Source organism: Elephantulus edwardii, unplaced genomic scaffold (genome assembly GCF_000299155.1).
Source record: "Elephantulus edwardii isolate Elephantulus edwardi_28Jun2011 unplaced genomic scaffold, EleEdw1.0 scaffold00032, whole genome shotgun sequence".
NCBI classification, from domain to species: Eukaryota; Metazoa; Chordata; class Mammalia; order Macroscelidea; family Macroscelididae; genus Elephantulus; species Elephantulus edwardii.
In genome coordinates, this window is record NW_006399782.1 from 5,090,514 (window position 1) to 5,113,737 (window position 23,224).

The 23,224-nt window shown below is 42.4% G+C and overlaps 1 protein-coding gene across 1 annotated transcript in view; it reads left to right on the forward strand.

The window, feature by feature from the left end:
• Nucleotides 1–23,224, forward strand: part of ITGB5 (integrin, beta 5) — a 198,740-nt gene that overhangs the window by 38,974 nt on the left and 136,542 nt on the right. Inside the window, exon 4 of the mRNA XM_006884212.1 lies at nt 10,828–11,077. Coding sequence (XP_006884274.1) covers nt 10,828–11,077 — 250 coding nt within the window. The remainder of the gene's footprint in view (nt 1–10,827; nt 11,078–23,224) is intronic.

Sequence of the window (23,224 nt, forward strand, 5' to 3'; positions counted from 1 at the left end):
GGATTGATTCAGTGACTGGGATAATTGGGTTGGGAGTGTCAGAGACAGTGCGATTGGAACAGGACAGAGCGGAGTTTAGGGCTGTTGTACATAGGGTCGCTATGAGTCGCAGGCGACTCGACAGCACATAACAACAACAACAACATTATCATAAATGTAAAGTGTTAGATAATGAAATAAGCAGTAAATGAGGAATAGTAGGTGTATTGTTTTGGAGAAAAACAACCGAAAGGGGTTAAAAGGGCCTTCTGGATAAAGAAGTACAGGCTATTGGCTTGCTAAGGGATCAGTGTTGAGATTAATTGAAGTTACTATTTTTACTGGTCATCTCACTGCAAGAGACACTAAGCCTTTGTTCAGTGAGATAGCATTTTGAGAGAGAAAAGGAAGGGAACACTTACAAAATGGTATGTACAGATAAATTGGGTGGACTGAGCCTTTATGTAGGCAGTTGTCTAATGCTGCCCTCCGGGGAGGAAAAAGAACTCATTTACTAATGTGACCACAGGCTTAGGGCCAAGAGGTTTGACCTAGAAGGGGATTTAAGAGTCCTTGTAAACTACTAAGACTTTGGAACATTGTGTGTAAGAATGGCTGCCAAGCAATGTGAGTGATGTATCTTATTATTATCACGATATAATGGTGGTCTATGTTGTTGAAAAATCACCCACCTCAACACAATATTATTTTACATTTGCTATATCCTCTGTGTTTATCCATATTCGTTCATTTTTTTTCACATAATCATAATCATGCTATACTTGTAATTATATATTGCTTTTACTCAGGAAACAACCCAAACCAAAGGCACCCTCATGGCCGTTTTGTGGATTCTGACTCATGGTAACTTCGTAAGACCATGGAGAGCTGCCCTGGAGGGATTCCCAGGCTGTGACTTTACAGACTGCTTTCACCCACAAAACAGCTAAAGTATTTGAACTGCCAACCTTTTGGTCCAAGAGCTTTGGTGACCTAGTGGTAAGGAGTTACGCTGCCAACCCAAATGCACGTGGTTCAAATCCATCAGTTGATTTTTGAGAGAAAGATGGGCAGTCTCCTCCCATGAGGTTTACAACCTCTGGAAATCCACTTGAGGGTCAGCTGTGAGTTGATTTTGGCTAAAAGACACACAACCACCACCATCTTTGGTTAGCAGGTAATCTTTGAAAACAGGACCAAAATTTATACCTCCAGATGAGTTTGTAGCCTTCAGCGTCTCCAGAAGAGAGGTTTCTTGTGTGTTTCTGGAACTCCTTATCTAGAATCCTTCTTTTTTTTTTTTAATTTTGTGTGTGTGTGTGTGTACCCTCAAATCGGATCTGGCTGGTACAGGAGATTATCCCTCCTTCTCCAGCAGAGCATCTGGTGGATTCGAACTGCATTCCTCTGGAATTTCAGTACAGCTTCTTACCACTAAGCCATCAGAGCTCCCCCTAGAATCATTCTTAAAGCTTGTGGTGTTTGCTCTCTGCTAGAAATATTCCCTACAAATTTCTCTGCTAGAAAAGTTCCTTATTCTTTTATGGTAAATTTTGCTTAATATGTTGTCGCAAGTGGTGGTAAAATGTGTTTCTAAGCACAGTCGTCAATTTAAAAGTGTGCGGCAACGTGTTAAGAAAGAATTGTACGCCTCACGAAGGCCAAAACATCATAGTTTTAATAATACCAGGTTTTTCAATTAGAATGGAAGAGTTGCTGTGAGGGAGAGAGATTGGGTTTTGGTGAGATTTGGTGACTGGCCTTTAAAACAATCCCAAAGAGGAGATAAAGTAGTAATTTAAAAAATGGAAGTTTCAGTGCTCATGAATGCATAAAGGCCTCTCACGCCAATTTGAAAAAACAACAACACAAAACCGTTTTATTGGTGTCATTGCTTCGCCTGCTGAGCATTGTCATAAAGTGCCCAGTATTGGAAATAAAATGGAAAACATGATTCTTTGTTTATTCAGAATCAGAGTGTGGGATTGTGTGTTGCTCCAGTCCTGTGAAGGTGTAATGATGGGTGACCACTACCAGGGGCTCATGATGATGGACAGACTAGCTGCCCTATGAAGACATACCCAGACCATGAGTGATTCCAGTCTTTAGAAAAGAAGACTGGAAAAGAACTGTTAGTGAAATGTGAAGGTCTAGAATCATGTAAATGTATTTCAAACAGATTCATCCTGGAGAGGGTGAAACCAGGCTGCTCCTTGGAGGCAAGGATTCTGGAGCTTTGTCTGACATACTTTAGACATGTTGTAAGGAGAGACCGGTCCTTGGAGAAGAACATTATGCTTGGGAGGGTGGGGGACAGAGCAGGAGGGGAAGACCCTCTATGAGGTGGATTGATTCAGTGGGGAAGACCCTCTATGAGGTGGATTGATTCAGTGACTGGGGTAATCGGGATGGGTGTGTCAGAGGCAGTGTGATTGGCACAGGATAGAGCAAGAGTTTAGGGCTGTTGTACATAGGGTCGCTATGAGTCGCAAGTGACTCGACGGCACGTAACAACAACAACAAAAGCGCTTGAACCCAATGGTGCCTCGTGGGGATTAGCATAATATTAATGTCTATAAAACAAGCACAGGTAAATTTCAGATATATATTTCTTTGTGAGGGGGGAGGACAGATGATATATTTGTTGCACTTAGCAGACTTTCCATTTAACCAAATATATTTGTCCTGCGTCTCTTTGCCCTTGCTTCTTAGGAGGCATTTTAGATGTGTGTAGTGATTGACTTTTTCTACTTCATATTTTTCAGAATGCTTTTGTGCCTCCTCCCCAGCTCCTCCCCCATACCTCCTAATAGATAGTTGTTGAGCAACTTGCCAGCACAATATGAATGGTATGTCACGACCACAGAGTTATTTTTTAAGGAGAAGCCTGGAGGAAGAAGAAAAATCACCCTCCACTTTGCATAGGATTTTGTATAAACACAAGATTATGTTTTCAATTCCATTTAAAATACTGGACATTTTTCAGTAAGGATAAAAAAATAATACCCCTTAACAAAGAAATTGGAAATCTTTAAGAAAGGACATAAACTTTAGAATAAAGTTTATTGAGATGATATGAAGCTTGAGGTAGTTTTGAAGCACTGGGTGATTACCGAAAGTAAACTCATTGATATCCAATAATAGTGATACTATAGTTGTTGTTATTGTTGTTATGTGCCGTCAAGTCACCCATGACCCATAGCAACCCTGTGTACAGCAGCTCTGAAGCCTGCCCTGTCCTGAGCCAGTCTCACTGACGAGCACGATGTCCTTCTCTAAGGACTGGTCTCTCCTGGCCACATGCAGAAATGCTCCAAAAGGCTTCTAGGGCTGTAATCTGTATGGCCTAAGGATATGGGAATTTGAAGAGAAAGATGATCAGGCTTCTTCCTTGCTTTTCAGAGATTTGTTGTTGTTAGGTGCTGTTGAGTCAACTATGAACAACAGATCTGAACGCTCTCCCATCCTGTGCAATCCTCCCAATCTCTGACACACTTGTGCCCTTTGCTGCAGTGACTGTGCCAATTTATTTGGTTGAGGGCCTTCCTCTTTCCCTGACTCTTCATATTTCCAAGCATGATGTCCTACTCCAAGGTATAGCTTCTCATAACAGCATGCCCAAAGTATGTGAGATAAAGCTTTGCTATCTTTGCCTCCAAGGAGCTCTCTGGCTGCACTTGCCCCAAGACATTCCTGTTTGTTCTTTTTGCAGTCTGTGGATTTCAAAGGAGTGGATGCAATGTGAGAGTGGCCAAGCCTGACCTACACTTGCTTCATAAATGGGATCTTTCCTCATCAGTAACATCCACAGCACCATATGAATAGCTACGTGGTTCTACGTTCCCAGACATGCTCCTGCACCTGTTTCTACCAATACTTGGTTTCAATGTTCATTGCAACTTGACTCATAGACTTTACTTACAATTGTGGGATTTATTAGGGAAAATAGGGAGTGGGTGAAGCTAAGAATACCTCATAGTGAAAATCCAGGTTTAGTCCTGCAATCCCAAACCAGATTGTTGTTTTTGTGGTTATGTGCCATTAAGTTGCCTGCAACTCATAGCGACCCTATGTACAATAGCCCTAAACTCTGCTCTATGCTGTGCCAATCTTAACTGTTTCTGACATACCTACCTCCATTACCTCAGTTACTGAATCAATCCATTTCATCAAGGGTCTTCCTCTCCTGCGCTGTCCCTCCACCCTCCCAAGCATGACGTCCCTCTTTAAGGACTGGTCCCCCTTGCCTGTATCGGACACACCTTAGTCTCCAGACTGACATTGTTGCTCTTCAAGCATAATTCTTCAATTAATTCACATAGTACTTAGTCAGTAAGTGAAAAGTCTAGCTTCTGTTCAACAGCACAAATAAACCTCAGGTCTCCTCAGTCATCCAGCAAACTTTATCTCAGAGCAGTTATAAATTAGCTTTTCATTCAGTCATCCAGCAAGCAAAACTTTTAACTAGGGCTCTATCTCCAAGGTTCTTCTGGTTACATCTTACCACAGTTACTTTACAGCAGTGCCACAGTCTCTTCACCCTCTCTCCACACTGTCTCTCACAGTGTCTTCACAGTTGCTCCACCGCCATTTCTCAGTGTGAAAAGCAAGACCATGTGTCTGCAGTTAAGGTGACTGGAGACCATACCCACCAATGACCTCGAGGCCAGCAGTTTGAACTCACCAGCCCCTTTGAGTTATAATGCTGGAGAAGAGTACTGAATGGATGATGGTGGTGTCAGAACCCTTGAAAATTGGCTTTTCTGGCCATTGTGTTAGCCTCCACTGGTCTCACATACTTTGGGCATGTTTTCAGAAGAGACTAGTCTTCAGAAAAAGACATCATGCTAGGAAAGGGGGAAGTCAGAGGAAGAGGAAGGCCCTCCAGGCTTTTGATTGACATAGTAACTATAATAATGGGCTGGAGCATATCAGATCAATAATGAGGATAGAGCAAGGTTCAGATCTGTTGCTCAGATCGGTTGTTCATAATGAGTCATAGTTGACTGGATGACGTCTAACAGCAGCCCTTCTGCTGTAGTGAACAGAAGAGCTAGATGGTCACCTGGTAAAGTTACACTAGGACCTGGGACCTCTTCACCTGTAGACCAGTTACCACCTAGCCAACTTGGACATTTTCCTCCTTTTGTGTTGTTCTTTGTAGTTCAGAAAGGTCATGTGGATTGTGACAAATCATAACCCGCTCTCATTTATTTTGTGATAGTGAAACTCATTATTGTTACAACACTACATTGTTCTAACTGTTGAACAGCAATCAGTCTTCTTAGATAAAAGAAACAACCACCCCAAACCCAAATATTTTAGCTGAGGTTCTCTACTTCCAACGACCAAGAAACGTATGTCCTTGTTATGTGCTGTTGAGTCTACTACTACTCACAGCGACCCTATGCACAATAGCTCTGAACCCTGCTCTGTCTTGAGCCAATCTCACTGTCTCTGACACACCTACCCTGATTACCCCGGTTATTGTATCAACCCATCTCATTCGAGGTCTTCCTCTCCTGTGCTGTCCCTCGACCCTTCCAAGCATGATGTCCTTCTCCAAAGACTGGTCCCTCCTGGCTACATGCCCAAAGTATGTGAGACAGAGTCTCAAAATTCTTGCCTTCAAAGAGCAGCTTGGTTTCACCCTCTCCAGGACAGACCTATTAGTTCTCTTGGCAGTCCATAGTATGCTCAGAACTCTTCTCCAGCACCACGACTCAAAGGCATCAATTCTTCTTCTGTAATCCTTCATCATGTCCAGCTCTTGGATGCATAACAAGTAATTGTGAAGGCCACTAGGTTATCAGAACTCATTTGTATGTCCTTAGCTTTTAATTGGAAAGAGGGCAGAAATAAGTCTTTAAAAAATACTTATCAGCTAGAATGCTGATTGATACTTGATTGCAGTGAGAAAAACCTTGAACTTTTTTGTTGTTGTAAAAGAAAACTTACGCTTTTAAGTTGTACAGTGGCAGGAATTCTGTTCAAAGGACAGTTGAGTCAGGTGCTTTCGAAACAGGAAAAGCCGGAAGGATAAAGGGGGGGGAGGGGGCTGCTTGCAGGAGTAGCGTAATCCTCACAGGTGTGAGCAGATAAGCCTTTTTAAAAAAAAAATTTAAGAAGTTTGCTTTTCCCGTTTCTCTGATCCTCCCACTGGTCCCCAGGCAGGGATTACCTGGCATGGCCCCAGAAATGAAGGTGCAGCCTGAAGGAAGGCCTGAGCCTGCCATTGTTGGGAGGAATGGAGGATCCTGTGCAGTGAGGGAGGAGGAAGAAACCACCCGGCAAAGGTGGGCAGGAGTGGTGTCCCAGCGACAGGCACAGACCATGCACCTTGGCTTTGCACCCTCCTTGCCACCCAGGTGGCGGTGGCTGCTTGAAAGTTTCCGATGGTGCAGGAGAACGGCATTCTGGGAAAGCAATGTAATGGAAGAATGCTTGCATGCGAACCGGGAAGAGTACCCGAGGTGAACAGTGTGGCCCTGACTTTCGCTCTGGGCCCCTGTAGAGAATGAGCAGGAAGCAGCTTCACTTCTGTCCCCCGGCTCTGGAAGTGCCTCCCTTGTTGGGGAGTTAGTGCACTGGCAGCTTAACGTGGCCTTTGAGCATCATGCAGGAATGTTGTCCCCTTTAAAATCTGCTGACAGAACATTCCATCATGCCAAAGCCCATTAAGGACTTTGTGGCATTAACAATCAAGCATATTTGAGGTAGCAGTAAACATTTATTATGAGCCTTAAAGATATTACTTTTTCCTATGTCTCCCTCCCTTTCAGAAAAACTAAAGGAAATGTTTATTAGCATTTTCATCTTCGCTTTGTGGAGGGGTGTGTGTGTGTGTGGGTGTGCGTGCGCACATGTGGGCACTTGCATTTTCTTAATGATCATTCTCTCTTAGAATTTAATGCCAAGGCATTTCTTACTTTAGAGTAGATAACCTGTGCCTTTGAGCATATAGAGACACATCTGTCGTTTCTTGTTTCTCTCTTTGCCTTCATGTCTGGAAAATTTGAAGTTACATTTAATGCCGAAGGTGATAGCCATTCAAACTCAAGTTTCTGGAAGAATTTTCCGTCTTTTTATCCTCACAGGAAATTGCTTTAATAGTTAATTTGGGGAGACCTATGGCCAGAGCTTTTTCTGAGTAAGAGGAGCTTTTGTGCGCTGTTTATAAGCTTTTTTAATAACTGTAGCAATTAACATCCTCCCATTTTACTGGGGCAAAAACTGAACAACTCATCTCTCCCGTCTTTAAGACCAGTGCTCTCTACCCACCCTGAGCATGCCTCCCAGCCTCTGTGAGCCAAACTAGCTCCTCATTTCCTGATTGTAAAGAGGTAAAGAGCCCGCCTTTTAATGACTCATTATCTGCTGTTAGGGACCTCTCTAAAGTACTCAAGAGCAACGGTGTGTCTCTGGAGACTAAGGTGTGTCTAATACAGGCCATGGTCTTTGCAATCACTTGTTATGCACCAGAGAGTTGGACAATGACTAGGGAAGATAGTAGGAGAATTGATGCCTTTGAGCTGTGGTGCTGGAGAAGAGTATTGAGAGTACGATGGACTGACAAGAAAACAAACAGATTTATCCTAGAGAGGTTTAAGCCAGGCTACTCTTTGGAGGCAAGGATTCTGAGGCTTTGTCTGACATACTTTGGACATGTTGTAAGGAGGGACAGGTCCTTGGAGAGGGACATCATGATTGGGAGGGTGGAGGGACAGCACAGGAGGGGAAGACCCTCTATGAGGTGGATTGATTCAGTGACTGGGGTAATCGGGATGGGTGTGTCAGAGGCAGTGCGATTGGCACAGGACAGAGCAGAGTTTAGGGCTGTTGTACATAGGGTCGCTATGAGTCGCAAGCGACTTGACGGCACATAACAACAACAACACAACAACAATCCATTTAAAAAAGTGGAAATGGATTCTGGATAAAAGGAAGGGGACCTAGGAATATGGGGAGAAAAGGGCAAGCAGTAAAAAGTGCAGAAGTCTCCATGGAAATGGGAAAGATCCGGTGTGAAAAACAATGTAAAAGAACTTTGTAAATAAACGAGTATTTAAAAAAAATATATTATTGTGGTATATTCCCAGCAATGATTTCAAAAAATACTGCATAACTTGGAAGTGACTGGAGAGCATTATGCTGAGTGAACTAACTCAGTCTCATAAGGACAAGTATGGCATGAGACCATTATTGGGAAAATAGAAAGATAACTAGTAAAATGTATATGGGATTCAAGGAGGGACAGGGTGGGAACAGATGGGTGAGGGTGGACGTCGGGGGATCACAGGGTGACACAATATGGTGGATGGAGGGAGAGGGTAAAAGAAATCGGAAAGATTGGGTGGGGGTCTGAAAAGATGGGATAAAGGTGGACATAGTTCAATGGTGAATAATTTTATAAAACACAGTGTGAATGGAATACAAATATATACTTCTTAGTTTAAAAAAAAAATAAAAAGGCCATGGAATGGGGCAGAAAGGGCAAGACCATAGACTCTACTGATTTGAAATCTATTGTCTTTCCATTCAAGAAAAAAAGAGGGGCTTCCTTCCTTCAGCTTTTCCCTCCTTCCAGCTCTGCTCCCCGAGCTCCCCTGCCCCAGCAGGATGTGGCCTTCAAGGCTGAGAGGGGCCCTGTGGAGGGGCCTGCTCTTGTGTGCCTGATAGGAGTCAGATACGGACTCCCCTCCCCACAGTCCAGAATGCTTTCTGGAAGAAATCTTGAACATTCCTCCGTTTGAGTCAGACTGGTGGTTTTTAAAAATAGACTCATACCAAAAGGCAACCCAGAGTACAGCAGTCCTGAGACAGCACAGGGCACGCACAGACAAGTCAGGGGCAATAGCTTGGAGCTGCCGCTTAGCTTGCAAATAATAATTACAATAACCAGACCTTATTTGTGTCGGCCTCCACTGCTTGAAAAACTCTTCTTTCCCAAGGAGCGCATCACAGCGCTAAAGATCCCACCAGTGTGGCATCTTATACCCTGTTGTCGAGCTGGAACCCACTCCTAATGACCCGTTAGTGGGTCTTCAGAGTCTGTACGTCGCAAGGGAGCAGATTGCGCATCCTTCTCCCATGGAGCCACTGGCGGATTCAAACCACTTGCCTTTGTGTTGGAAGTGCATCTCCTTACCCACTAGGCTACCAGAGGTCCCTGTCCATGTGGTTGTGTTATTGCTGTTGTTAGGTGCTGTCAAGGTGAGCACGACCCATCGCGACCGTGTGAACAACAGATCTGAACCCTGACCTATCCTGTGCCAACCTCACCATCTCTGACACACTTGAGCCCATTGGTCACTGTGGTAGTTGTTATTATTTCCATTGTACATTTAAGGAGGAGTTGCTGGCTAATGCACTTGAGTGCTAATGGAAAGGTTGGAAGTTCGAGTCCACCCATAGGTGCGGAGCATAGTTTTCCTTTGACATGCTCGCAGTTCACTTTGAGTAAGAATAGCCTTCAAGGCAACTAGTATATTTAAGGAAACTAAGGCTTAGGTTTCAAACTATTAAAGTGGCAGCTGTGGAACTTGGACAGAAGATTTTGGTCATTTGATTCTTTATGTATGCTTGATGAAGGTGGGAAGGAGGAGTGGGAGCATAGATGATTGAGGTCCTTAGCCTGCACGCTGCAGGAAGCTATGGCTGGCCATCAGCTTGAGGCGACAGCTTGTTTGCTTACAGATCTGGTTGCAGGTAAATCAGGTGAGGATCCCTTGGGCAGGAGAGGATGCCTTTGCTATTGCATCTATAAACCTAGAATATGTGTTCAGATATGAAATGTGTGTGGACAGCTCTGTTCTGGGATAAATGGGATGTTTCCTGGTGCCCCTGAAAGGCATTCAGTAAGCTCAAGAGCAGATGGAATTACCTTGTATGATTTGAGCCTTGAAATTGATTCTAAATGATTTCTTTTTAATGGTTATGAAGTGATTCAGAGACTCTTCTTGTCCTGGTTCCGAGTACTCTGGTTATTTACCCTGACCTGGATCCTCTGTGCCCTCTGTAGAAGGAATATAGGAAAGTCCATACATTCCAGTCACTGGCTTTGTTCTTTGTTCTCTTCCTTTAAATTAAGTTCCTTTTTCCACTATTGGCTATTTTGTTATATTGTTCTTGTTGTTATGTGCTGTTGATCTGGAACCAACTCACAGCTGACCTTCCAGTGGGTTTTCAGAGACTAAATTGAAGAGGAGCAGCTGCTGGATTAGAACCATGTGCCTTTGGGTTGGCAGTGCAACTCCTAACCACTAGGCCACCAAAGCTCCTTGTGGCTCCTTACCTTGTTATGCTGTTGTTATTTTAGAAACTATATTCCCCACACACACACGCACATACACACACACACTTTCCTTTGGCTAGCACATCTTCCTCACCCCGCTTCTTCCTTACCATTGTCCATACTTCCCTTTTGTGACGTTTCCCCCTACTTTTTATTTCACATTGACCTTGGCAGTCTCCTCCCACTGAGTGACCATCGTGGCTGATCCTTCTTGTGGGGTTGGCATGTGGTGGATTGACTATTCCCTATCCATTCTTCTATACTCATGGAATTTGCTGCAGGTCTTTTTTTCTCTCTCTCTCTAAGAAAACAACACCTCTAAGAGCTCAGATAACTGATCCCTGGTTATGAAAGAATTTCTTTGCTGAGCAAAACCTAAAGCCTCATCTCAACATCTATATTCCTTTTATTCATTGTATTTTCAAGGAGAAAAAAAAATGTTTTTTTCTTCTGAAAGGCCCACAAACACTAACAAAAAGTAAGTAGACTAACTTTGAAAGCAAAACCCATCCCCTCAACCCTCTCAAAATGACGTGTCCTCTTTGTTGGCACAGGTAACAAGACTGCCTTCCAGCTGCAGGTCCGCCAGGTGGAGGATTACCCCGTGGACCTGTACTACCTGATGGATCTCTCCCTGTCCATGAAGGATGACTTGGACAACATCTGGAACTTGGGCACCAAGCTGGCTGACGAGATGAGGAAGCTCACCAGCAATTTCCGATTGGGATTTGGCTCTTTCGTAGACAAGAGCATCTCCCCTTTCTCCTATACAGCTCCACGATACCAGACCAATCCATGCATTGGGTAAGTACCCAGCTGTCTTTATGTGTCATATCTGGGACTGGAGGAATGGAGAATTGAGGAAACTTAGCCCAGAGAAGCAATTGAGGGAGCATATAGGTATACTTTGTTTTATTGCACTTTGTAGATACTGCAGGATTTTTTTTTTTTTTACAGATTGAAGTCCTATGGCAAGCCTGTATTAAGCTTTCAATCTGTGTCTCCAAATCACGTTTTGGTAATTCTCACAGTTTTTCTTAGTAGACTTAGTAGACTATAATCTACTGATGCTGTACATCTTTATGAGGGGAGACTGCCTGTCTTTTCAGGAGGAGTAGTCTTAATAACGCACTATGACACCAGAGCTCCTTAATTTTGTTGAGTTGTTGTTTGTGCCATTGAGTCAGAACTTATTCATAGCTGACCCTCTAGCAGGTTTTCAGAGGCAGTAATTCTCACAGGAAGAGATTACCCGTTCTTTTCCTGTGGAGCAGCTGGTGGATTCGAACTGTATGCTTAAGGGACTGCAGTGCAAGTCCTTGTCACTGGTCCACCAAAGCTCCCTATGAGCTCCTTAATAGATTATTACAAAACCCACTGCCACTGAGTAGATTCCCACTCATAGCGACCGTCCACTGAGTTTTAGAGGCTGTAAATCTTTATGGGAGGAGCGTGCATTCATTTCTTTCTTGGAATAGCATATGGAGTTGAACTGTTGACCTTTCCATTAACAATGCAACACATAATGCACCGTGGCACTAGGAAGTTTATATGCATTTACTCACTCCTGTCATTGAGTTGGAACAGATTCATCGTCGGTCCTCTTTTGGGTGTCCAAGGCTGTAGATCACATGGCAGGACTGTGTCTGTCCTTCTTTCAAGGAGCTGCTGATGGATTCAAACTGCCAGAGAGGCATGGTCGTTGGGTTATTGCACAACTTCCTATTGACATTGCCACCAAAGCTCCATTTAGATGTAATATTGTTGTTACTGGGAGCTCCAAATGGCCTAGAGGCAAGAAGCTGCGCTGCACTCCTGAAGGCACATGGTTCGAGGCCACCAGCTGCTCTGCAGCAGAAGGATGGGCAGTCTCCTCCCAGTGATTAAGAAATCCCACCAGAGGGTCAGCTCTGGGTCGGTTCCTACTCGACAGTACAACATTGTACAGCATTGTTGTTATTAGGTGCTCTCCAGTCAATCCCATAGTGATTATGTGAACAACTGATCCAAACTTCACTCTCTCCTGTGTTGTCCTCATGATCCCTGCCACACTCAAGCCTATTGTTGCGGTCTTAGTGTTAACCCATCTCACTGAGCATCTTTCCTTTCTCTAGCTCTATATGTCTCCTAGCATACTGTCTTTTTCCAAGGACTGGCCTCTTCTGACAACTTGACCAACATATGGGAGATGAAGTTTTATCCTCCTTCCCTGAAAGGAGCACCCCTGTTGCACTTCCAGACTGTTTTGCTCTTTCAGCAGTTCATGGGACAGTCGACACTCTTTGCTAGCATCCAATTCACAGACATCCGTTCTGCTCCAGTCTTTTTCAGATGCTTAGGAAGCAGAAGAAAATAACATAACTTGGATCAGGCACACCTTAATCCTTAAACTGACATCTCCTCTCTCTTTAGCTTTTTAAAAAAAGTCCTCTGCAGCAGATTTTTCCAGTGCAGTACATCTTTTGATTTCTTCACTACTGCTATCAAGGACTGCAGCCTTCAGTATGGACTGAGGCTCAATGTCAAGAAGACAAAGATTCTCACCACTGGACCAATTGGCAGCATCAGGATGGATGGTAAAGAGATTGAGGTTGTTCACAGCTTCAGTTTGCTTGGCTCCATGGTCAACACTCTTGGCACCAGCAGTCAGGAAATTAAAAAAAATGTATTGATGGGAAAGTCTGCTGTTAGGGACCTCTCTAAAGTACTGAAGAGCAATGGTGTCACTCTGAAGACTAAGGTGTGTCTGATACAGGCCATGGTTTTTGCAATCACTTGTTATGCATCAGAGAACTGGCCAATGACTAGGGAGGATAGAAGGAGAATTGATGCCTTTGAGCTGTGGTGCTAGAGAAGAGTATTGAATGTACCATGTACTGCCAAGAAAACAAACAGATTCATCTTGGAGAGGGTTAAACCAGGCTGCTCGTTGGAGACAAGGATTCTGAGGCTTCGTCTGACATACTTTGGACATGTTGTAAGGAGGGACAGGTCCTTAGAGAGGGACATCATGCTTGGGAGAGTGGAGGGATAGCGCAGGAGGGGAAGACCCTCTATGAGGTGGATCGATTCAGTGACTGGGGTAATCGGGAATGGGTGTGTCAGAGGCAGTGCGATTGGCACAGGATAGAGCAGGATTTAGGGCTGTTGTACATCGGGTCTCTATGAGTTGCAAACGACTCGATGGCACGTAACAACAACAACAACAGCTATCATGAGTGTTGATTGTGGATCCATTAAGATGAAATCATTGACAACTTCAAGCTTTTCTCCATGTTGCCTGTTGAAATCCAGTGGTGAACATTTTTGTTTTCCTGATGTTGAAATGTAATCCATAGTGAATGCTGCCATCTTTGGTCATCTTCAGTAAGTGTTTCAAGTCTACTTCACTCTCAGCAGGCAGGGTTGTGTTACTGTCATAACACTGTTTGTTGATTAATTATTTCTTTCATTCCAGCATCTTGAGTTAGTTTATCAGCGTACAGTTTGAATAGGTATGGAGAACAGTTACAACCCTCATGACCACCTTTTCTGATTTTAAACCATACAATATTTTCTTGTTCTGTTCAAACAAATCCAAAAGTGTGTAATGAATATCACAATTATTTATTGCTCATCTGAGTCCACATGAATGTCCTGATTGGTAAGCCCTCCCCTCCATGCAGTGATGCAGGGACCCAAGCCTTCTCCTCTGCGCAGTGATTCAGGGACCCAAGCTCCTCTCATCTTGTGCTCCACTGTCTTCCATGTGTGATTCCTGAGAATTGGACATAGGTGGATCTTGCATTCCATAAGACATAGTAGTTTTAACAAGGAGGCTATATGCCAGAAAGAAGAGGAACTATGTTTGGTGAATCGGGACGTACTTAGGAGTGTTAAGGTGTTTGCATGTCTGAAATAGGGAGATCATATTCACAACTCTCTCTCTCCCTTTTTCTTTAGCAAAACAACTGAAAAAAGTTTATTAAGGCAATAAAACAGAGGTATAGCTAGTGAAAGGCAGGTCATGTAAAAAAGTTAACGTGAAAAAGAAAGAAAGGGGAAAAGGGGGAGGGACCTCTGGAAAGACTAAGGTGAAGCTGAGCCTAACAGCGTGCTGTCAGCAGAAAAGGAGAGACACAGAGCTATACTCGGAGCTCTCTTAACTCATCTCCTTCAAAGCTGGTTAGTGTTTCTTCTAGTCTTTTTAGTAGTCCTTTAAGTACCTCAGTTCTGCAGAAGGGCTCCAATGAGTTGTCATGTCCAACTTTTTGCCTAATTTTCACATTCAGCCTTTGTGAGATTTTGGCATATAAGGTCCTCAAAGAGTTACTAGAGTTGCTTGAGTTACTAGAGGTACTTGAGCTAAAACTCAAGTGCTAATTAAGTATAAAGCACCATGCCAAACAATTTGTGTGGGCTATGTCATTTACATCTTTTAGCCTTTTGTTGTTGTTGTTGTTGTGAACCATCGAGTTGAAACTGGCCCATATTGCCCATCATTTGAACTACGTGTCTTTAGGATTGTAGCACAGCTTTTTACCACTAGGCCAACTCCATCCTTCAGTACTGATTGGCAGTAGTGTTGTTTTGTACCATCAAGTGGGAACCAACCTACAATGGACCCTCCAGCAGGTTTTCAGAAGCAGTAAATGGCATGGGAGGAGATTGCCTGTCTTTTCCCTCAAAGTCGCACGTGTATTCAAACTGTGGACCTTTTTGCTGGCAGCACAATTCCTTACCATTAAGCCACCAGAGTTCCCTTTCAGGTCTTTTAGGAAAGTATACACTAGATATCGTAGATGGGGAAACTGAGAGAGAGAATAAGGAATTTGCCCACGATTACACAAATAATGATTAGACCACGGACAGTAGGTAAGTGAATTACTTTCAAAGTCTGCAGTCATGAGAACATAATGCCTGTATTTTCTCCACCCAAATCAGAGTGTAACATACATACCTTATGTGATGGTGATGATGCCCACTCTGACATTACCTTTATTCTTGCCCCCTAGGCCCTTGCCTAAGGGTCCTATCAGGGTATACTGCAGCTCCACACCCCCACCTAATAGTGGCGAAGCACAGTAAATGTTTATTTCTTGTTTGCTGATGAGAATCGCTTTCCTTGGCAGCTGTCCTCAAGTAGTGACTCAATGGTCTAAGCTCCTTCCGTCTCGAGATGTTTTCAGCCCTTGGTCTGCTTGATTACCAGCACAGGGAAAACAGAGCTGGAGGTTCCCACAGATTGTTCTCATTTCCTGCCTCTGTCGCTCCCACCACTCATCTTTGACAGCTTTAACAGCTCCCAGCTTTAGCTTGGCCTGGGAGGTTGGGGTGAGGTGTTGATTATACTGATGGTGTTATATATCTCTTCTTACTTCTTTCCTGATTCTTCTAGATATTTACTTGGGTTTGGGGAAAAATAATAAGGGAGGGGGAAATTGTAATAAAAATGAGCTACTGCTAAGCTTCATAACCAGAACGAGGCACTAAAACCTCAAACCAAATCTGTTGCCTGGAGGAGATTTCAACTGAAATAGCGTAAGATAGAGTAGAACAGTCCCTAGGATTTGCAGAACTGCAATCTTTTTTTTTTATAGATGCAGACCTTTGAATCTATCTCCCACAGAGTGGCTGCTGCATTCAAATTGTTGACCTTTCTGATATCAGCCAGGTGTTTAACCATGGAGTGATCATTGAGTGGGTTTAGCTTCCTCCTGGCCATGGGTAGCTAATGTAGTTTTTATTTGTTTCTGTCTCTAAATACCTTCTCAGCTGAGTCCCGAAGCCAACTACCTTATTGGTGAAGTTTTGCTACTTACTAGAAGCAACAGCCTCTTAACCATAATCTTTTTCTATTCTCCTAGAACAGTAACTTTCTCAGCTTCTTTTCTCCTCTGCCCTCAGACTTGGCCCTGTCTCCAGACAGAGAGAGAGAGTGGCTCTCCACTTTCCTTCTTCCAAGGGCCGTCCACTAACTGAGTATGGAAGCTGGCAGAAGATGAAGGACTGGCCCTGGGCATTGGGCATTTGAATATTCACTATTATTCCCATTACTGATTCAGAGTGCCTTCTCTAAGCTCTGAAAGGCAAAATCCACTGTAGACAGTAAAATTCTTAACCAGGGAGTACAAGGCATATTGAAAAACTGTGTGCAAGACAGGAAATCCAGTGAAGAATGACATTTTGAAGGAAACACTAGGTATCGGTCAAACAAATCTAATCTGGGAAGGACATCTGGGAGTCACCCCAGTTCCACACGCACGGATCTCTTGTGTGTCTGCGTTGTGTGGTATTCTGAGTCTCTTTGGAGAAGTGCCTTTTGCATCTTGGAGAGAAACTGTGCAAACGAGGAAATGTAAACTGTTCCTAAGCCTGAACCAGCCTGCGAATGTGCTTTGTCTTTCTGCTTTGTCATTTTTGTATTTGTTATTCCTTTTCGTATATAGTGAGGTGTCCAGTAGAATGAAAAACTATTTGAATCGTTGTGGTGAATGCAACATCATCATCATCTCCCTGCCACCGAGTTGCTTCTGCTCATTGTTGACCCTCTATTAAGCTGTAAATCACATGGGAGGAAATTGCCCATCTTTCTCCTGTGGAGCTACTGGTGGATTTGAACCACCGGAGAGACGTCACCGTCTTAGAGTTAGCAACTCTCCTCCCTGTGGGCTATACCACTAGAGCTTTCTGAATAGAAACCAGAACGTGAAGTTTGCCATTTTAATAATTTTTTAGTGTCATTTCCATGGCTTTGATTGCAATGGCATAGTTTATTTTATTGTATTTCGCAGTCATTTTTTTAAATAAACAAGTAGAAAGTTTTTGGCAACTGTATGGAAAATATTTTGAACTTTTTATTGCACATCCAATAGACTGCTAATTTGATAGTGTACCTTTTATAGGTCTGGGAAATGGAAAATATGTATGTGTGATTCATTCTGTTGTGATACTTGCTTTATTATGGTTTTGAACCAAACCAGCAATGTCTCTGACGTGTTTATTCATAGGATGGCTTAGTGGTAAGGAGTTGTCCCTCCATCCTAAAGACTTATAGTTCAAATCCACCAGCTGCTCCTCAGGAGAAAGCTCGACAGTCTCCTCCTGGGTGATTTAGTGCCTCTGAAAACCTGCTGGAGTGTCAGCTATGAGTTGGCTCTGACTCGAAGGTGCATAACAATAACATGCCTTTATTTACCATATTGTATGCTTCCAAAACAACAACAATAACTTCATACTGTGAATTAGTTACCAGGATTTAAGCAATAAATTTAATAGAAAGTAACCAGCATTTTTAGGTTTTTCTGGAAAAAATGGGTGAATCTGATGACAGTGCAGGCAGCCTGCCTTTGTTGTTTGTATTCTCAGTTTGGTTTGTTAGATATTTGTTTGTGATCCTTGTCTAACTGTTCTTTCCACCCAGCTGGTTGAGAAAGGAGAACCCCAGGGTCTTTTCAAGCCCCAGGGTTGCCTTTATTTAGAGTTTTCTCTCCTGTGCTGGTGCAGCAGCCCCTGAGAAGTGCTGGAGAGCTAGGAGTGTGGAGGTGTGGTTTCTGCAGGATGTCAGAGAAGAAGAGAGTGCAGGCCTGGGCGTGCCTGAGCCTCGACAGCCTTTTTGTTCCATCTGTTTCTGCAAAAAGAATAAAAATGCCAGCCTCATACTTTCCAATCTCATTATACATCAGAAATGCCAGAAGTGGAGTAAGCAATGCAAGCTCTGCCAAAGGAAAAAATACCAGAGAGTAGCATAATTTAGGGAGCTCTGGTAGATTAGTGGTAAGGAGTTGTGCTGCCAACCCAAAGGTACGCTGTTTGAAAGCACCAGGTTCTCCTCAGGAGAAAGATGGAAAAAGTCTCTGAAAACCTGCTGGAAGGTCAGTGATGAGTAGTTTCAACTCAATGATATATAGCAACAATGTACTTTAATCGTCTGGTGAGTTGTTGTTATTGTTCTATGCTGTCGAGTTGGCTATGACTCATAGTGACCCTAAACACACTAATTCTAAACCTTGTCCTATCCTGAGCTAATCTCACCATCTGATACACTTGTTCCAGTAACAACAGTTACTGTGTCAATCCATCTCATCCAGGGTCTTCCTCTCCTTGTCCCTCCATCTTTCTAAGCCTGATATCCTTCTCCAAGGCTCTCCTGGCAACATGTTGAAAGTATGTGTAACAGAGCTTCAAAATCCTTGCCTCCAATGAACAGGTTGGTTTCACCCTCTTCAGGACAGACCTATTCCATGGTATGTTCAATACTCTTCTTCTCCAGCACCACAACTCAAACACATTAATTCTTCTTCTGTCATCTTTGGTCATTATCCAGCTCTCTAAAGCATAGCAAGTAATTGTGAAGACCACGGCCTGGATCAAGTGCACTTTATTCTCTTCAGCACTCTGGAGAGGTCTCTGACAGCAGATTTTCCTAATGCAATTTGTCTTTTGATTTCCTGACTGTTGGTGCCAAGAATGTTGATTGTGGAACTGAACAAGCTGAAATTAATAATCTCAATCTCTTCTCCATCCACCATGGTGCAACAGTTGGCCCAGTGGTGAGGATCTTTGTTTTCTTGATATTGAACTTCAATTCATATTGAAAACTGCAGTCCTTGATCTTTTGCAGCAAACGTATCAGGTCCTTTTTAGTTTCAGCAAGCAAGCTTGTGTCATCTGCATAACATAGGTTGTTGATGAGTTTTCCTCCAATCCTGATGCCACATTCCTCCTCAGAAAGTCCAGCCTTCCAAATTCCTTGTTCTGCATACAGATTAAAAAGTTGTGGAGACAGGATGCATCCCTGATGCACTCCTTTCCTGATTTTGAACCATGCAGTGTTTACCTGCTCTGTTCTGAAGACTGCTTCCTGGTCCAATTATAGGTTTCTCAAGAGCACAGTTAGGTGTTCTGGGATTCACATTCTTCCCAAGGTTAGCCACAATTTATGGTGATCCACACAGTCAAATGCCTTTACACAGTCAATAAAATACAAATATACATTCCTCTGGTACTCTCTGCTTTCATTCAAGATCCATCTGATATTGGCTAGATGTCTCCAGTGCCACCGTTTCTTTTATTATTATTATTATTAATGTCAATGAAAATTTACAGAGACTTTGAATTTCCATTCATTCATTGTTACACTTTTCTCCCCTCCCAACCCTCCCCCCCAGTACATTACCCTCTTGGAAAAGCAAAAGAAAAATTCTTCCATTGTTTTACAATCCCTCCCCCCAGGTCCACTCCACTATGCAGCCTTCACTCTGGATTCCCATCATGACAAAAATACCTAATCACATATCCCTTTTAAACAGTTTTCTCCCTCATCTGTTTCAATGCAGTATACATTATTTAACCCATCTTTCTCAGTCTCCCCCCAACCCCGATGTCAGTCCTATTTTACAACAGTGGTACCATGCAGTATTTGCCCTTTTGTGACTGAGATACTTCACTCAGCATAATGTCCTCCATGGTCACCCATATTGAATAATAATTGCATGAGATCCTTGTTTTTCAATGCAGCGTAGTATTCCATTGTGTGAATATACCACAGCTTTTCTATCCATTCATTTGTTGATGGACACCTAGGTTGCTTCCAACTCCTTGCTATTGTGAACAAAGCTGCAATAAACACGGGTATGTATATATCTGCTTGTATGTCAGTTATGGTCTCTTTGGGGAATATTCCCAGTAGTGAAATTGCTGAGTCAAATGGTATCTCTGTTTGCAATTCTTTGAGAAAGCACCACACTGCCTTCCACAGTGGTTGCACCATTTTACACTTCCACCAACAGTGAATAAGGGTTCCAGTTTCTCCACAACCTTGCCAGCATTTGTTGCTTGCTGTTCTGTTAAATTTTGCTATTTTGACTGGGGTGAGATGGTATCTCATAGTTGTTTTGATTTGCATCTCTCTTAGAGCTAGGGATTTTGAACATTTCTTCATGTGCTTGTTAGCCATCTGAATGTCTTCTTTGGTGAAGTGTCTGTTCATTTCCTGTGCCCATTTTTCATTTATCTTGTGGTGCTCAAGTATTTTATAAATTCTGGATATAAGTCTCTTATCTGATATGTCATTACCAAATACTTTTTCCCAGTCTGTGGCTTCCCTTTTTACCCTGTTGGAGAAGTTTTTGGATGTGCTTAGGGATTTGATTCTTAGAAGGTCCCATTCATCTATTTTATCTTCTCCTGGTTGTAGGCACAGTTTCTTCTAAACCCAGCTTGCACTTCTAGCAATTCTTTGTTGATGTACTGTTCCAGTCGTTTCTGGATCATCTTCAGCAGGATTTTGTTTGCGTGTGGTATTAGTGATATTGTTTGAACATTTCCACACTCTGCTGGATCTCCTTTTTTGGAATGGGAATAAATATGGATCTCTACCAGTCAGTTGGCCAGCTAGCTGTCCTCATTTTTCTTGGCACAGCCTGGTGAGCATATCCAGGGCTGTATCTGTTTGTTGAAATATGTCAGTTGGTAAGCCATCAATTTCTGGGGCTTTGTTTTTTGCCATTTCCTTCAGAGCAGTTTGAACTTCCTCCTTCATCATCATTGCCTCTTGGTCATATATTGTTTCATGAAATTTTTCTGTGAAATTCATCAGATGAGAGAACTGTTTAAATGTTGTCCTGAAATATAGGAATGGATTCTTTGGGAAGGGTCACATGATAAGGAGTTATAGGATTAATCAGGCATATTATTTCCAGTTCTGAGCATTTTATTTTGGGAGTAGTATTGGATTACTTTTAAAATGTGCATCATAGAAAAACATTTTCAAGTTTCATCTTTTAAAATTTTTCTTAACCATTATATGCTTGTTCTAGAAACTCATGATATTCCTTTTCTATCTCAGTGATATAATTTCATTGTCTTTTGACATTTCTTTTAGCAATGAGAAATCCACTGTCATTTTACTTTTGCTTTTCTTTAGTGATTTAATATTCTTTGTTATTATATTCTATAATGCTGTGCACTCTGCTATGTCTATGCTGGATTTAATTCTATTTATATTGCCCAGAACGTGATCTGTCTGTTTTATCTGGGAGTGCTTCTTTCATTCTTGAAAATTCAGAGAGATAATTTTTTTCATATTTCTTTTCTCTTAGTTACTCTGTTTTCCTTCTGGCACTCTTAGGAATGTGTTAGAGTTTCTTCTTGTAAACGTCATACTTCTCAATTTTTCCTTTATCATTTCTGTTTTTCTCTTCTATACACTTTATATACATTTATGTGCAATCCATGCAAGCTTTTTATATTGCAATTTTTTACTTCTATACTTCTTATTTGGTTCTTTTTATACCTAATTGTCTATATAATTTCCCCCCAAAGACCTTTCCTCCCTACCTTCTAATAATATTCACCTGACTTACAACAGGTGATTTCTATATATTCATCTCCTGGAGGCTTTAAAGTGTTTCAGATCTTCCTGTTAGCATTGTGTCTTAGTTGTCTAGTGTTTCCGGAACAGAAATACTCTAAATGTACCGCTTTAACAAATATACTTGTTTTCTTAAATTTTAGGAGGCTAGAAGTCTGAATCCAGAGTGTTGGGTCCAGGGAACAGTTTTCTATCACTGTTAGCGATAAAGAAAGATCTTTGTCTCTTCTGAGTACCTACTTCTGGATGCCCTTCATATGACTTGGCATCTCTCTTCCTCAATCTTTGCTCTCTTATTTACTCTCTAATGTCTCAAAAGAGATTGGCTTAAAATACACCTGCTCTACTTCTATCCATTAATGTAACAAAATCCATTTCCAAATGAGAATATCGTCATAGGCGCAGATGTTAGGGTTTACCCAGATTTGGGGGGGGGGTGCACAGTTCAATCCATGACATGATTGCTTGAACTGCTTGAAAACAGACACATTGCTGTTGAGGTAGAATAAACTCATAATTGACTCTCTTTGGATTTTGGAGGCTGTAAATCACACAAGAGGAGACTATTCATCTTTCTTCCTTGGGGCCAGTTCCTTCAATTCTGGGGATTTGAACCTCCAGAAACATGCTGCCTAAGGGTTAGTAGGGCAATTCCCTCTGTGCTAAGTCAACAAGGATCCTTTATTTTGTTTGGTTTCCTAGCTTTCCTTCGTAGTTGTTACTTTCCCCATGGCTTTTCTAACTTTTTTGTCACCCCAGGTGTGCTGGTGTCCCTGAAAGGCATTCTCTGCTGGGGTTCTCCAGGTTCCACTATGGAATTAGTTTTCTTGTTAATTTCTCAGCTGTAGGTTCCCCCAGCATTGTTGTTGTTGTTGTTAGATGCTATAAATTTGGTTCTAACTCATAGCATCCTCACAATGACCATAGACATAGAAGGTTGGGATGCATATTTTTTGAGAGCCTGTAATTCAATCAATATCAATAGCATTTCCAATAAGATTTTCTGGGTTATAATTTTAAGAAAAGCACTTCACTAGATCATTCTCCCGCTGAGACATCAGGTGAGTTTAAACCACAAAGCTTTCAGTTAATATCAGCATATTCAACTGTAATCATACAAATGTTGTCGTTATGTGCCGTCGAGTAACTTGCAACTCATAGCGACCCTATGTACAATAGCCCTAAACTCTGCTCTGTCCTGTGCCAATCGCACTGCCTCTGACACACCCATCCCGATTACCCCAGTCACCGAATCAATCCACGTCATAGAGGGTCTTCCCCTCCTGCGCTGTCCCTCCACCCTACCAAGCATGATGTCCCTCTCCAAGGACCTGTTCCCTCCTTACAACATGTCCAAAGTATTCATTAAAGTTAAGTAATTCCTTGTCTAAGGAGAGAACCAGTGTTAAAGAAAAGACGGCATCAGTTGTAGAAGAATCCACAAACCTGGAAATCAATAGCCACAAAAGCTTAGTGAAATCTTCAAGTTCACATATTAGTAAGTCTTCAGACTTAAAGGATAATTCACACAAAACTAGCAATAAAGTTTTGTCATCAAAGGACTATTTGCAGAATAATAAAGAATCAATATGTAAAGC